The sequence below is a fragment of the Ranitomeya variabilis genome, chromosome 2, assembly GCF_051348905.1.
Source record: "Ranitomeya variabilis isolate aRanVar5 chromosome 2, aRanVar5.hap1, whole genome shotgun sequence".
In the NCBI taxonomy this organism is placed as follows: domain Eukaryota; kingdom Metazoa; phylum Chordata; class Amphibia; order Anura; family Dendrobatidae; genus Ranitomeya; species Ranitomeya variabilis.
The window spans coordinates 955,054,946-955,072,219 of NC_135233.1; the positions used below are offsets into that span (position 1 = coordinate 955,054,946).

Here is a 17,274-nt window from a genome sequence, read left to right on the forward strand (position 1 = left end):
TAATAGGTGATTTAGATTGTGAGTCCCAATGGGGACAGAGATGATAATGTATGTAAAGCGCTGCGGAATATGATGGTGCTATATACTCACGAGTCACACGATTCCAAATGTGTTGGATTTTCTGTTACAAGTCGCATGTGACTCACTTGCCAAAGACTTCAATCCAAGTGACATGCGACTGTGACCTTTGTGACTTGTCTGCAATTTGGACATTTTTAACAGCAACATTTCAGCTGTAAACTACATGCAAGTGGCAGACAAGTTGCACAGATGTTTTTGGTCGCATGACATATGTTGGCATGTATCCACAGTCGAATAGATCTGTGATCTTATTTGTCTAATATTTCAAAACTATGTATTCAAGAATATTAAGGTATCATTTATTACTCCCCCTTCCCCCACACACACTCAGTGGCACAGGGAATTAGATTAATTTTTTTCCCAATTTTGCTATAATTACAACTCACAATTCAATATATTGCAGTTGTTTTGTTTTATTCCGTGTCCACAAAGTCATTCAATTTCCCAATGATGCCAGATGGTAAGACAGAGGGAGACATACTCTGCTCTCTCCTACAGATATGACTCATGGATTTCATGTTAGGAACTGGTTCATAATTGAAAAAACAGACATTTTCTTATCTGTAGAATATGTAGTAATTACACGGTTATGTGCAATAGCCAGCTGAGCCATCAATGACCCTCCTGTGACTAACAGGCCTCCAAACCAAGGGGAATGAGTTTGCAGTAACCATAGCAGTAGTCATTTCTAGTTGTGCACTTTGTAATATATCTTTTTTTCAAATTTAGTTAATACATTTTCAGTGCTTAGTAATGTAGCGTAAAAACACAACCTCGAGGTGTTACCTTAACACTGTCAATAAGCTGCTATCGTCCAATCTGTCATTTCTCCTATTTATGTCTGTTTAGGCTTTCTGCGAATAATTATGTTCTCTTGGAAATGTGCCGTGGGTCTGATTGTCTCATTTACATATCAATAATCACATCTAACAATGGCTATACTGTTAATAAGACAATATACATGTTCATGAGTTACGTGACCCATTAATGAACAATAGTAGGATCAGTAAACAGAAAATAACCAGCATGGTGAAAGACTATAGAAAGCACACTGAACAAGTAAAGGAAAAGTAGCAAATAAAAAATACAGTTTACATTTACTAAATTATATATGTGATGTTTCATTTATATAGAGAAAATTCTACTTTGCTTCGGCCACGGACCATTGTGGCCCATTCATATATATTAGAGTCGAGTTGGCTGACTATTGGATGCAAAATGCAAACTTATCCAACTTCTTCCAAGCAATGAAGAAATATCAGTACTTGCTGAACCAGATGTTTTCTGCTTTTCTATTAGACTTTAACTAAAGCTCGTTTGAGCCGGGGGGTGTAATAAAATTAAAAAAATTAAGTCACCTCCAGAACACTGACATCAAAATTTGGAGGTGGACATCACTTCAGTTAGTTGGCACTGAGTGGCTGCATCCTTCTCTTTCCATAGGAATCAAGACTCTTATAATGCCCCCGGCCAGATAATCCCGGCAATCTGGTGGAAGATTGGTGATCCTCTAGGAGGGGACTGCAGAATTTCATCATCATCCCCTGGGCTAAATGATCTATAGTCGAAATCTTGTAGAAAACTCATGTAAATTAGATACAAAGTGCCCATTTTTGGCAACGTCAGTGAAATGTGTATAGATACCAAAACCCTGACATTCCTAGAACTGAAGACGCAAATCAACTTTGTGGTTCTTTTACAAGTTTATATTTAAAGACCCTTTTTCTACGAGCAAGGTCATTACAGCTTCTGATCCCACGCAAAATCCTTCCCAAACTCAAAAACTAAATTATAATACTCAAATATATGAATGTGAGAAGAAACATTAACCTACTGTAATCTTCCATGTACACTTGCTGTTAGGTGGGTAGACTCCAGGAAACCCTTCACTCCCCAGTACTCCTGCTTCTCCAGTTAGATTTCCTCCACAAGTAAATGTGTACCTGTGCAAGACATAAAAAAAAGTCAGTACATACACTATAAAAACACACACTGATGCTCCGAAAAACACCATAAATAGGAAAAACAGAGCATAATGGGCACAACATGACCTGAAATGGTTAAATAGACCGCAGTAGCAGCAACTGAAAGTATCAAAGGTAATCAAGATACAACCTGTCTGAAGTCACTTACCAGTGTACCCCTTAACGCGTGTTTCGATAGTCAATCTTCCTCAGAAGGGGTGCATGTCATGCATGGTGTCATGGTGTGCACATTATGCTCTGTTTTTCCTTTGAAGGCTTTGGATCTCACTGATCCTACTACAGTGCTACAATAATTAAAATAAAAATTTTTTCTTTATATTCTTAGCCTTCAGATGAAAAACAGACAGATTTGTTATGCAATTAGATACTGGATTGATTTATCCCTCTCTATATATTTCATTGAAAATTGTCTGCACTTTACCTAATCTTCACACCATATTCTTGAACGGCCATATTATTTCTATGACTAGTATTGATGATATTATACTCACCTCTACTCCATTTATATTGTCAAATTTTTCTATCTCTCTTTAAACTGTCTGTCGGATTATTACTTGATGTTCGCTATTTTGCATAATTTGTATTGTTGCACTTTATGACCATATCATTATCATGTACAGTGTTTGCGCTTTTTCTCATCATTTTTGTGGTTGTGTTGCATTTCAAATTTTTAATGGTTTTTAATTCAAATTATGTACTTTAATAAAATTATTTTCTATGAGAATCCACTCTGGAGGGTTTTGTTTGTCCCTACATTTTCTTTGGTCACTGTAAAAAGAGGTCGGACCCGGCATTGATATTTTTAAAATCCTCTGTGATTGTGTCTGAAGAGCCTTTGACACATATCTATGTGACTGAAAAGTGGCACAGGGATTGTTTAATATGGAAGATTTCCCAACATAACTCCGTTATGAGGAAGGGACAATGCACTCATTGTGCTTTCCTGTGGAGCTTTCAACTTACAGAAAACATCACACACATGACATCATTTGGAAATCCTGACTGATATGTTTAGGGGTAGACATCATACACAGACAACAAATGTAACAAATAAGCATCAACGGCATGTGTTAAAATGACATGTTTGGATAGAATTTTTTTTGTCTTATAGAAAGTTTAACATATTCTCAAACAAGTTTTTAGACAATGGCCGAGTAAATGGAGAGTGCAACATTTAGGAAAATATAGATTCTGTACTTTTAAAGCACTGAAAAGAATTATATATCTGGGCAAGGCCACCATCAGGGCACTACTGTCCTTACTGGCATATGAGACCCAGTGAAGAGGTGGATGCAGTCTGGGCCCCTTCCTCACCAGGCCTCAGGGGCAGGGTTCAACCGCTCAGTAACTAAACCTGCGTCCTCAGATGCACATTTAGTTAAAATCTATTGCCATGTAGGAATCCACCGGCACCATGGTTTTTTTTTTTTTTATTAATGATCAGTATTGTAGTATTCGGTCACTACGTGGTAGTAATATGTGGTCTGGTCATGGCGTGACGGTATTTGTTCCTTGTATGTGGTATTCTTTGGTCACTATGTGATGGTAAAATGTGGTCTAGTCATGGTGTGGCAGTATTTGTTCCTTGTATGTGGTATTACGTGGAGTTTTTTCAAAAGTGGGCAGTCGGACTGTGGAAGGTTTGAGGGGTGGAGGCGAACCCTCGGTGGAGCCTGGGCAGAGTCTCAAGAGGGCCCAAAAAAATTCCCACTATGGGGCCCTGAAATTCCTGGTGGCAGTCCTATATCTGGGAACAAATCACTTTTTTATTTTTTCAAAAGTTTAGTTCATTCAGTCTTCCTTATTTTACAGGAGATACAAAGCAAAACAATGAGACTACAATAATAATAGTACACAGAATACAATAATACAAAAACATATCTGTTAAATCCCCCATAACTAGGCAAAAGCATTATCACATCCAATCTTCACAGTGCTACTATTAAAGTGGCCAATATTGTTCAGGCCTCAAGTGAATCATAAAAGTGGAATACTAACTCTAGTGATCAAATTCAAGGATGAAAAACAACTGTTTTTACAGCACATTATACTATCGAAGAAACAGAAAATACGAGTGAGACACGTTCTGCAAAAAGTTGCATATATATATATATATATATATATATATATGTATATACACTGCTCAAAACAAAAAAATAAAGGGAACACTTAACTAACAGAATATAACTCCAAGTAAATCTACCTTATGTGAAATCAAACTGTCCACTTAGGAAGCAACACTGTTTGACAATCAATTTCACATACTGTTGTGCAAATGGTATAGACAACAGATGGAAATTATTGGCAATTATCAAGACACACTCAATAAAGGAGTGGTTCTGCAGGCGGGGACCACAGACCACGTCTCAGTACCAATGCTTTCTGGCTGATGTTATGGTCACTTTTGAATATTAGTTCTGCTTTCACGCTCGTAGTAGCATGAGACGGACTCTACATCCCACACAAGTAGCTCAGGCAGTGCAGCTCATCCAGGATGGCACATCAATGCGAGCTGTGGCAAGAAGGTTTGCTCTGTCTGTCAGCGTAGTGTCCAGAGCTGGAGGTGCTACCAGGAGACAGGCCAGTACACCAGGAGACGTGGAGGGGGCCGTAGGAGGGTAACAATCCAGCAGCAGGACCGCGACCTCAGCCTTTGTACAAGGAGGAACAGGAGGAGCATTGCCAGAGCCCTGCAAAATGACCTCCAGCAGGCCACAAATGTGCATGTGTCTGCACAAATGGTTAGAAACTGACTCCATGAGGATGGTCTGAGTGCCCGACGTCCAGAGATGGGGGTTGTGCTCACAGCCCAACACCGTGCAGGATGCTTGGCATTTGCCACAGAAAACCAGGATTGGCAAATTCGCCACTGGCGCCCTGTGCTCTTCACAGGTGAAAGCAGGTTCACACTGAGCAGGGTCAGTAATGGTGTGGGGTGGCATTTCTTTGGAGGGCTGCACCGCCCTCCATGTTCTTGCTAGAGGTAGCCTGACTGCCATTAGGTACCGAGATGAGATCCTCAGACCCCTTGTGACACCAAATGCTGGTGCGGTTGGCCCTGGGTTCCTCCTAATGCAGGACAATGCCAGACCTCATGTGGCTGGAGTGTGTCAGCAGTTCCTGCAAGATGAAGGCATTGAAGCTATGGACTGGCCCGACCATTCCCCAGACCTGAATCCGATTGAACACATCTGGGAATAGGGTTGAGTGACTTTTATTTTTATAGGATCGGGTCGGGTTTCACGAAACCCGATTTTCTCAAAAGTCGGGTCGAGTGAAATCGGCCGATCCTATAAAAAAGTCGGGGTCGGCCGAAACACGAAACCCAATGCAGTGCAATGGGATACTATGGTTCCCAGGGTCTGAAGGAGAGGAAACTCTCCTTCAGGCCCTGGGATCCATATTAATGTGTAAAATAAAGAATCAAAATAAAAAATATTGATATACTCACCCTCGGACGCGCCCTGGTACTAACTGGCAGCCTTCCTTCCTAAGAATGAGCGCGTGAATGACCTGCGGTGACGTCGCGGCTTGTGATTGGTCGCGTGAACGGTCACATGGGCGGTCGCGACCAATCACAAGCCGCGATGTCATCTAAGGTCCTTCACGCGCTCATTCTTAGGAAGGAAGGCTGCCGGAAAGAAGCAGGGCGCGTCCGAGGGTGAGTATATTCCTATTAGGTATATACTCACCCTCGGACGCGCCCTGCTTCTTTCCGGCAGCCTTCCTTCCTAAGAATGAGCGCGTGAAGGACCTTAGATGACGTCGCGGCTTGTGATTGGTCGCGACCGCCCATGTGACGTCACCGCAGGTCATTCACGCGCTCATTCTTAGGAAGGAATGCTGCCGGTTAGTACCAGGGCGCGTCCGAGGGTGAGTATATCAATATTTTTTATTTTGATTCTTTATTTTACACTTAAATATGGATTCTGATACCGATTCCCGATATCGCAAACATATCGGAACTCGGTATCGGAATTCCGATACCAGATTCAGAAGATCGCCGACTTCATGGCCGACCCCACACAGGGGTCGGGTCGGGTTTCATGAAACCCGACTTTGCCAAAAGTCGGCGACTTCTGAAAATGGCCGACCTGTTTCGCTCAACCCTATCTGGGACGTCATGTCTCGCACCATCCACCAACGTCACATTGCACCACAGACTGTCCAGGAGTTGGCGGATGCTTTAGTCCAGGTCTGGGAGGAGATCCCTCAGGAGACCATCCACCGCCTCATCAGGAGCATGCCCACACATTGTAGGGAGGTCATACAGGCACATGGAGGCCACACACACACACTACTGAGCATCATTTCCTTGTCTTGAGGCATTTCCATTGAAGATGGATAAGCCTGTAATTGGATTTTACACTTTGATTTTGAGTGGGATTCCAAATCCAGACCTCCATTGGTTAATACATTTTATTTCCATTGATGATTTTTGGTGATTTTGCTGTCAGCACATTCAACTTTGTACAGAACAAAGTATTCAATGAGAATATTTAATTCATTCAGATCTAGGATGTGTTACTTTAGTGTTCGCTTTATTTATTTGAGCAGTGTATATACAGTGGGGCAAAAAAGTATTTAGTCATTCAGCAATAGTGCAAGTTCCACCACTTAAAAAGATGAGAGGCGTCTGTAATTTACATCATAGGTAGACCTCAACTATGGGAGACAAACTGAGAAAAAAAAATCCAGAAAATCACATTGTCTGTTTTTTTATCATTTTATTTGCATATTATGGTGGAAAATAAGTATTTGGTCAGAAACAAAATTTCATCTCAATACTTTGTAATATATCCTTTGTTGGCAATGACAGAGGTCAAACGTTTTCTGTAAGTCTTCACAAGGTTGCCACACACTGTTGTTGGTATGTTGGCCCATTCCTCCATGCAGATCTCCTCTAGAGCAGTGATGTTTTTGGCTTTTTGCTTGGCAACACGGACTTTCAACTCCCTCCAAAGGTTTTCTATAGGGTTGAGATCTGGAGACTGGCTAGGCCACTCCAGGGCCTTGAAATGCTTCTTACGAAGCCACTCCTTCATTGCCCTGGCGGTGTGCTTTGGATCATTGTCATGTTGAAAGACCCAGCCACGTTTCATCTTCAATGCCCTTGCTGATGGAAGGAGGTTTGCACTCAAAATCTCACGATACATGGCCCCATTCATTCTTTCATGTACCCGGATCAGTCGTCCTGGCCCCTTTGCAGAGAAACAGCCCCAAAGCATGATGTTTCCACCACCATGCTTTACAGTAGGTATGGTGTTTGATGGATGCAACTCAATATTCTTTTTCCTCCAAACACGACAAGTTGTGTTTCTTCCAAACAGTTCCAGTTTGGTTTCATCAGACCATAGGACATTCTCCCAAAACTCCTCTGGATCATCCAAATGCTCTCTAGCAAACTTCAGACGGGCCCGGACATGTACTGGCTTAAGCAGTGGGACACGTCTGGCACTACAGGATCTGAGTCCATGGTGGAGTAGTGTGTTACTTATGGTAGGCCTTGTTACATTGGTCCCAGCTCTCTGCAGTTCATTCACTAGGTCCCCCCGCGTGGTTCTGGGATTTTTGCTCACCGTTTTTGTGATAATTCTGACCCCACGGGGTGGGATTTTGCGTGGAGCCCCAGATCGAGGGAGATTATCAGTGGTCTTGAATGTCTTCCATTTTCTAATTATTGCTCCCACTGTTGATTTCTTCACTCCAAGCTGGTTGGCTATTGCAGATTCAGTCTTCCCAGCCTGGTGCAGGGCTAAAATTTTGTTTCTGGTGTCCTTTGACAGCTCTTTGGTCTTCACCATAGTGGAGTTTGGAGTCAGACTGTTTGAGGGTGTGCACAGGTGTCTTTTTATACTGATAACAAGTTTAAACAGGTGCCATTACTACAGGTAATGAGTGGAGAAAAGAGGAGACTCTTAAAGAATAAGTTACAGGTCTGTGAGAGCCAGAAATCTTGATTGTTTGTTTCTGACCAAATACTTATTTTCCACCATAATATGCAAATAAAATGATAAAAAAACAGACAATGTGATTTTCTGGATTTTTATTTCTCAGTTTGTCTCCCATAGTTGAGGTCTACCTATGATGTAAATTACAGACGCCTCTCATCTTTTTAAGTGGTGGAACTTGCACTATTGCTGAATGACTAAATACTTTTTTGCCCCACTGTATAACACACCATTAGTAGTGCATGCCTTTTACAGCTTTGTAATTGCTTTATTCTAAATTCATTTATTTTGAATTACAGTATGTTAATCTTTCGAGATAATCCTAGTAGACGCAGCTCCACACTCTCTTTTTACAGGAGGACCAGCGATGCTTTACAGTGGAATCAATAAAGTCCGGAAGCTGAGACAGGCAGTGACATTGTCAGCACTTAGAGGATAACTCTGCCCAGTTAGGTGCCCATACACATTAGATAAAAATTGACTGATACACTAGATTTTTGGAAAAATTACAAAAAATTTGACTTTCTGAGAATAATGGTTTCTTTAATAGAAAGGATTATTCCTAGAAATAATCAGCAGTCTGCACACAATGTATGTAATAGTTTTATGATTGCAAGATTGCATAGTGTATACCACCCTGACTGCTTGCAATCAGCACAGTCTACAAAACTATTCAGACAGCTCAACACAGAACCCACAAACTATGTGTGACTCAATACTAAAAAAGACAAGATGTCATAGGCAGGCAGCATATATCATCTTACACCGCACTGGATGTCAGACTCACTTGGGACCTTATAAAACTCACTCGTGCTTGTCATGTAAGTGATGTAAAACGTTCCACTCCTTTCTATATTGCAACATAAAGCCTTTTTTAATCCTAAGTAGAAGAAAAGCACTTATAAATGATATAAGACATTATATGCTACCTATAAAGGAACTGTGATAGTGTGCACAATAACTGAATATGTCTATCTAAGCTTAAAATATATCAATGTAAATGTTACCAAACATTTATTATGCTTTGCTTATATAGCGTTGTCATATTCCGCAGTGTTTTACATACCGTATATACTCGTGTATAAGCAAAGATTTTCAGAACTTTTTTTGTGCTGAAAACACCCCCCTCGGCTTATACACAAGTAATTGCCGGCGGGGGAAGGGGAGTGGCAGACCAGCGGCAGGAGCCGGCGGCTGTAACATCATACTCACTCTACTCACCCGGTCACTCCACGTCCCTGCATCTCTGTTGTCCCGGTGCTGGCAGCTCTCCTCTCCTCTGCTCAGCGGTCACGTGGTACAGCTCATTAAGGTAATGAATATGTACGCGTCTCCACTCCCATAGGTGTAGGTGTGGAGCACATATTCATTACCCTACTGGCGCCGAGACAACAGAGATGCAGGGACATGGAGCGACCGCGCGAGGAGTGAGAGTATGACGGGGAGGACAGGGGAGGATAGGAGGATAGGGAGCCATGCCTAGAAGGGGTAGGACGCCGAGCCATGCATAGAAGGGGGAGGACTCGGAGCCATGCATTGAGGGGGAGGACGCCGAGCCATGAATAGAGGGGGAGGACGGGGGAGAACGCTGAGCAGTGCATACAACTAGGAGACCGGGGGGAGCCGCACATAGCAGGACAGAGATGAGGGAACAATGCATTACCCAGTTTTCCATGGCAAAATTAGGTGCCTCGGCTTATACTCAGGTCGGCCTATACTGGAGTATATATGGTACATTATCGGCCCAGGCTCACAATCTAAAATTCCCTATCATTATATCTTTGGAGTGTGGGAAGAAACCTGAGAACCCGGAGGAAACCCATGCAAACACGGGGAGAACATACAAACCCTTGCAGATGTTGTCAGTACTTGGATGTACAGTTCTCTGTGGGTGCTGTCTGTTTTCCTAGAGTGCCTCCCTCCATAAATCTGAAGCCATTGCTGTGACAACAGGCTTAGTAACTTTCTTTTGTTTATCCTCTTAATTTTATGGAATTGTATATGCTGTGTTGTTTTGTCCCCTTTGTAAAATTATTGGTATATTTTTTTTTAGAAACAATGCCTATTGTTCTGGTATAAATATAAAATGTAATATTTCTGTTCCTTTTGTTCTGTAAACCACCCTGCTGAAAGCCATACGCTACCCAAACCAGGCATCCGATTAGCCTGTATAAATAACTGGTAGTGGCAGTTAATAATCTTTTCTGGGTTATCGTGGAGTTAGCAGTGACAGTACTGGGGTATATATATATTCTATGCATTAGAATCGGAGGTGTACAGCACAGACCAAAAGTTTGGACACACCTTCTCATTTAAACATTTTTCTGTATTTTCATGACTGAAAATTGTAAATTCACACTGAAGGCATCAAAACTATGAATTAATAATAATTGTATTTATATAGCGCCAACATATTCCACAGCGCTTTACAAATTATAGAGGTGATTTGTACAGACAATAGACATTACAGCCTAACAAAAATCACAGTTCAAAATAGACACCAATAGGAGTGAGGGCCTTGCTCGCAAGCTTACAATCTATAGGAAAAAGGGAGACACGAGAGGTGGATGGTAACAATTGCTTTCGTTGTTCGGACCAGCCATAGTGTAAGGATCGGGTGTTCATTTAAAGCTGCATGAATCAGTTAACAGCCTAAGTATGTAACAGTACAGACACAGAGGGCTATTAACTGCATGAAATGTATGAGAACATGTGAGGAACCTGATTAAGGGTTAAGATTATTTTTTTTTGAATGGGCCACACAGGGATAGTTAGGTTAATGCATTGAGGCGGTAGGCCAGTCTGAACAAAAGCGTTTTTAGGGCACGCTTAAAACTGTAGGGATTGGGGATTAATCTTATTAACCTGGGTAGTGCATTCCAAAGAATTGGCGAAGCATGTGAAAAGTCTTGGAGACGGGAGTGGGAGGTTCTGATTATTGAGCATGCTAACCTCAGGTCATTAGCAGAATGGAGAGCACGGGTAGGTTGGTAGACTGAGACCAGGGAGGAGATGTAGGGTGGTGCTGAGCCATGGAGTGCTTTGTGGATGAGGGTAATAGTTTTGTACTGGATTCTTAAGTGGATGGGTAACCAGTGTAATGACTGGCACAGGGTAGAGGCTTCGGTGTAACGGTTGGTGAGGAATATAATCCTCGCAGCAGCATTCAGGACAGATTGGAGCGGGGAGAGTTTGGTAAGAGGGAGGCCAATTAAGAGAGAGTTACAATAGTCCAGACGAGAATGAATGAGTGAAACAGTAAGAGTTTTTGCAGTGTTGAAAGTAAGAAATGTGTGAATTCTAGAAATGCTTTTTAGATGCAGATAAGAAGAGCGAACAAATGACGGATCTGAGGGGTGAAGGAAAGCTCAGTATCAAGGAAGACCCCAAGGCAGCGGGCATGTTGCTTCGGAGTAATGGTGGAACCACACACGGAGATGGCAATGTCAGGCAAAGGTAGGTTAGTAGAGGGAGAGAACACGAGGAGTTCAGTTTTTGACAGGTTCATGAATTAACACATGTGGAATTATATACTTAACAAAAAAGTGTGAAACAACTGAAAACATGTCTTATATTCTAGGTTCTTCAAAGTAGCCACCTTTTGCTTTGATGACTGCTTTGCACACTCTTGGCATTCTCTTGATGGGCTTCAAGAGGTAGTCACCGGAAATGGTCGTCCAACAATCTTGAAGGCGTTCCCAGAGATACTTAGCACTTGTTGGCCCTTTTGCCTTCACTCTGCGGTCCAGCTCATCCCAAACCATCTCAATTGGGTTCAGGTCTGGTGACTGTGGAGGCCAGGTCATCTGGCGTAGCACTCCATCACTCTCCTTCTTGGTCAAATAACCCTTACACAGCCTGGAGGTGTGTTTGGGGTCATTGTCCTGTTGAAAAGTAAATGATGGTCCAACTAAACGCAAACCGGATGGAATAGCATGCCGCTGCAAGATGCTGTGGTAGCCATGCTGGTTCAGTATGCCTTCAATTTTGAATAAATCCCCAACAGTGTCACCAGCAAAGCACCCCCACACCATCACACCTCCTCCTCCATGCTTCACGGTGGGAACCAGCCATGTAGGGTGCATCCGGTCACCTTTTCTGCGTCGCACAAAGACATGGTGGTTGGAACCAAAGATCTCAAATTTAGACTCATCAGACCAAAGCACAGATTTCCACTGGTCTAATGTCCATTCCTTGTGTTCTTTAGCCCAAACAAGTCTCTTCTGCTTGTTGCCTGTCCTTAGCAGTGGTTTCCTAGCAGCTATTTTACCATGAAGGCCTGCTGCACAAGGCCTCCTCTTAACAGTTCTTGTAGAGATGTGTCTGCTGCTAGAACTCTGTGTGGCATTGACCTGGTCTCTAATCTGAGCTGCTGTTAACCTGCGATTTCCTCAGAAGCAGAGGTGACTCTTGGTCTTCCTTTCCTGGGGCAGTCCTCATGTGAGCCAGTTTCTTTGTAGTGCTTGATGGTTTTTGCAACTGCACTTGGGGACACTTTCAAAGTTTATATATATCTCAATTTTACTTAGCGTGACTCGGGTGTCTGTCTCTTCTCCTGGGTTGGGTGGCTGCCAGCTAAGGCCAGTGATGAGTTCTTCCGGCTCCCGGGCCTAACAAGTCGATCTCCTTCTGGTGGCAGTGGGCGGTCACCGGTCTGACCCACTGAGCCCCCTAGTCCGTTGTGCTGCTGTGCAGCCAGCCTTTATCGCTGCCGTGCAGCCTGTCACTACCCGCGGCTCAGCGCCGTTCCTCACTGACTCCTCTCTCTGGCGGGAAGCCCCTCTCCTTTCCCACGCAAACCCTCTAATACTTCTCTGGCTCCCCACTCCCCCTCTACCCAGGTCAAGGGTCTGCTCCTTCCTCAATCTCCTTCCCCCTGCAACAGTAGGCTAGGCCTCAGCAGTTCCTAACACGGTGCCCTGTCAGCACCCACAGCCCGGTCTTCTCTCCTACATATGCACTGCAGTTTTATCCTCATACATAGAGATGTTAGACTCTAAAATGTAAAAACTTTTAAGTAGTCCCGTATGGCGCTTTGTATCTTCCTCTCCGCCTTTAAGATATAGCCTCTTTATATGGAAAACATCAACACACACTACCAATTTTTAGCATCTGATCTTGTGTTGTTCCGATGTACAGCTGTTCTATCTGCCACTACTAGTGTCAAACATCAAGTAGAAAACGTATTTACATTCTTCAGATGTTAATAATTTAAATGTTTCTACCCCACACTGCAGGTTTTCAAATGAAATGTTTCTTAGCCTGAAAATGAGTCAAACGTGATATTCAGGGAAACAAACTTAAGAAAAAAAAACATTCTATTGAAATATGAACACTGGACTAATGATTATGCAACCCTTCAGCTGTGAAAAGGGGACTCAATAACATTGTAAATAGCAGAGGCCAGAACTATTTTGATCACAGTATGACAACGTGTAATCCAACTCCATTGAACACAGCAGTCAATTGTTTGTCCTCATAGGGACTTCATTACATACAACATGTCACCATGATGACCAGCAACTGAGTGCAGTGGTCGTGTAACATGCTGGGCACTGGCATAAATTGAAGCTTGTTGAGTCTAAAAGCAAAATCTCCAACATGGTTAAAAATATCACAGTCTATAATAAATAGTACTGTTCTTCTCATATGGGCTAAAGGGACCTTTTGGGCCCCCAAGGTCCAGAGTTCGGGTGGAAATGAAACCTCTGTACCCACAAGAGTTAGGCCCCAAAGCTGGATGACATATTGTCACACTGTGTCACTTGATTGGGGCTAAGCTATATTACCAGGCATTGCCTCTATAAGATGTATGGAGTTGTGTCTATTAAACAATGAAGGGGGCGTTGCAGTAACTGAAGCGCCCAAGACTCCTTTAATCTGCCTATAAGTGAGTATGCTGAATGATGGGCATAAAATAAATAAACATCAATATAAGGCACCATTCAGAGGTATGAGGGAGTCTAGAGGGTTATATGCAAGAAAAAAAAACGGACCATTTACCATCAGTGTGTTGCATCTGATTTTCATCCATTTTTGATACGTGCGTCCATTTTTACCACCAATTTCTAAACTTGTCCTACCAGGTTTGTATTTATTACCAGCCATTAAAGGTCCAATGCTTTGGGCCGTGATGTATAAAGGGTGGCACTATATGGCGGAAATTGTTTTGTTTTTTTTGCCTACTCTCCTCCCCACCTTCCATTGGATCAGGATCTCAGTAGAAAGGGTGCATATGCCTACAGTAAACGGAAATTTGCAAAGAGACAAGGAGTAAAGTACACTCATAATCCCACACAGTCCAAGAAGCACCAAATCTTTCAGGGGTTGTCACCTGTATAATGGCCCATTAGTAGCACCCACACAGTATACTGGCCCCTTGGTAACACCCAAACTATTTGATGGCCCCAACACTGAATGATGGCTCCTGCATGATACAATGGCCCCACTTTATGATTGCCCCCAGAGTAGCCCCACACTGTATCATGTCCTCACGCAGTATGATGGTCCCACATTAGCTCTCACACTGTATTATGGCTCCCCTCACTGTATAATAGCCCCCACAGGAGTCCCCACAGTGTACGATGGCTTCCACAGTAGTCCACAAACTGTGTCATGTCCCCCTGCACAGTCCCCTCTCTGTACCATGCCCATTTAGTAGCCACCACACTCTACGATGGTCCACTTAGTAGCCCCCCACTATGTATGATGGCCTCCAATTACTAGCCCTGACTATGTATGATGGCTTCCACTTTGTAGCCCCCTTAAACAGTTTATGGAGGCTTCCTGAGTTGCCCCACTATTTATGAGGGCTCCATACATAATGGCCATCACACAATTTTAAAAGAAAAAAAATATATATACTCCCCTTACCCCAGCGAGTCCAACAGCAGACAGGGGCAGGTCCTGGGCAGAGTGACGCAGTGACTTCCTCGTGCCAGGATCCATGTCCTGTGCATGTTGGGGCACTATGACTTAATTGCGTCGCTCTGCTCTGGACCTGCCATTCTGTAGGCCTCATGCCTAAAGTGACCTGCGACCTACAGAATGGAGTGTGGCAGTGCAGGAAGATCATTTCTACCAGCTCTGCCACAAAGTTTAACTCTATCGGCGTGAAGCAGCGCCAGAACGACACTGCCGGGCAGGGCTGAAATACGGTACAGTAGACGATGAGGAAGAAACCAAACACCCGCTTTATTGAAGAACATAGGGTTTTATGTCGAAAAATGCAACTAACAGTTCTAATAATGATAACAGCATTAATTGATACAAGGACGGATAGCTGGAACGTGTCACACAAGCTGCGCTCTAGCTATGGCAATACAAAGTACAATATCAACAGTATGAACAATTTCTACGGAGTACTCTCTTCTAAATTCTTACCTGGCCTCCACAAAATGGGCCGCACTGCTATAACACACTAACTAGAGAAACCTGCTCTATACCTTAACGCAGATGAACACTGGTGTCACACTCAGAGTTCTGCAGCATTGAAGAGAAAGTTTGCTAGCTTCTGCTTGGTCCTGATGTAGAGGAACAGTGTTTGCTGTGTTGCAATCTTCCTTATGGTTAATGGTCCCATCTTCTTCCGGGTCCGGGCAAGTGTCCTCTCACTTTCAATGCTGAGGGGTCATTGGTCCCACAGTGGTGCTTCCTAACTTGGCTGTGCTATGCGACCCTTTCTTTCTTACATAGTCCTGTTAGCCAATCTTGCGGTAACCAGGCGCTATGTTCTTCCCTAAAGCCGCTGATCCATTTTTAACCGTCTTTCTGTGTGCAGACTCCCTTTCTTTAAGGCTCAACTGCTGGATCCCGACCCTAACTGCCTCCTGCCCAAACCAACAAACAGCAAGCTGGAGGGTGGATGGATCAGTCCAAGTGCACACAAATCAGATGGGAGCATTGTCTCTTTAAGTCAGTGTAATTCGTTCTAAGCAGTGGCTGACCCCCTACAGGCCCACAGCACACGCCGATACAGTTAAGGATAGTGATAGCTACCTCCAAGTCAGGGGGCTGAGGTTATCACATCTTATGCCTTCCAGGTAGCTATGCTACTGACCTTCAGCCTTAAGAATGCTAGCATCACCACCATCAATACTGCAGTGTAAGCAATACATTTTCATGACTGTTTGTAATCTCTGCGTCGACCTGGGTATGCAATTGGGGTGTGTTTTCTCCGGGATTTTTAAGATTGCAATAAAACAGCACCATTTTTACAGCTTTTTTTAATCATGACAAAAATGGCAATCCAGTTTATTGATAGGTCTCTTTCTATGTACACTCATTGGACAGATCTGTCAATAGACTGGAGCAGAAGAATCCATCCAGGGACTGCATCGACTAGTCAGGTCTCTACATATAGTCCCCAGCGAGCTTTTCATGCAACAGCATATTTTCTCCAAAATCCGACAACTTCAGGCTCTGGTTCATGCTGCCTGTGGTTTGAACAGTAGGAATCTAATGACTGGTTCCCTTTAATTCATGCCATAACACACTGGGTAAAATCAGATTTCATTTCATGGAAAATAAAAAAAGTGGAAATAACTGGTCTCTTAAAGGGAACCTGTCACCCCGGTTTTTCATTCGGAGATAAAAATACCGCTACATAGGGCATGAGCTGTGCTTTACAAAAGTGTTTTTTTTCTACCCTGATTCCCCACCTAAGCTGCCGAAATTACTTACCAAAGTCGCCGTTTTCGCTTGTCAATCATGCTGGTCTGGTCATAGGGGCGTGGTGACAAAGCTGTTTCTTCCCCCAGATCTTGCTTAGGTTTCCGTTGGTGGCGTAGTGGTTTGCGACTGCACAGGTGACGAAAAACAGCGCGCTCTGCGCTATATCCCTGGTGATCGGTGGGGGCGGCCATCTTCCTGTGGCCGCGCGTGCACAGTTGGAGCGCTCTGCTGCCTGGGGCTTCAGGAAAATGGCCGCGGGCTGCCGCGCGTGCGCAGATGGAGATCGCGGCGGCCATTTTCCTGAAGCCGAGATGCGAACTCTGCTTTAGGAAAATGGCCGCCGCGATCCCCATCTGCGCACGCGCGGCATCCCGCGGCCATTTTCCTGAAGCCCCGGGCAGCAGAGCGCTCCAACTGCGCACGCGCGGCCACAGGAAGATGGCCGCCCCCACCGATCACCAGGGATATAGCGCAGAGCGCGCTGTTTTTCGTCACCAGGGATATAGCGCAGTCGCAAACCACTACGCCACCAACGGAAACCTAAGCAAGATCTGGGGGAAGAAACAGCTTTGTCACCACGCCCC

The 17,274-nt window shown here is 43.7% G+C and overlaps 1 protein-coding gene across 1 annotated transcript in view; it reads right to left on the minus strand.

Annotated features, from left to right (window-relative positions):
* PCOLCE2 (procollagen C-endopeptidase enhancer 2) overlaps nucleotides 1-17,274 on the minus strand; it is a 119,081-nt gene that overhangs the window by 85,028 nt on the left and 16,779 nt on the right. The window contains exon 2 of the mRNA XM_077290800.1: nucleotides 1,916-2,024. Within this exon, the coding sequence (XP_077146915.1) occupies nucleotides 1,916-2,024 (109 nt within the window). The remainder of the gene's footprint in view (nucleotides 1-1,915; nucleotides 2,025-17,274) is intronic.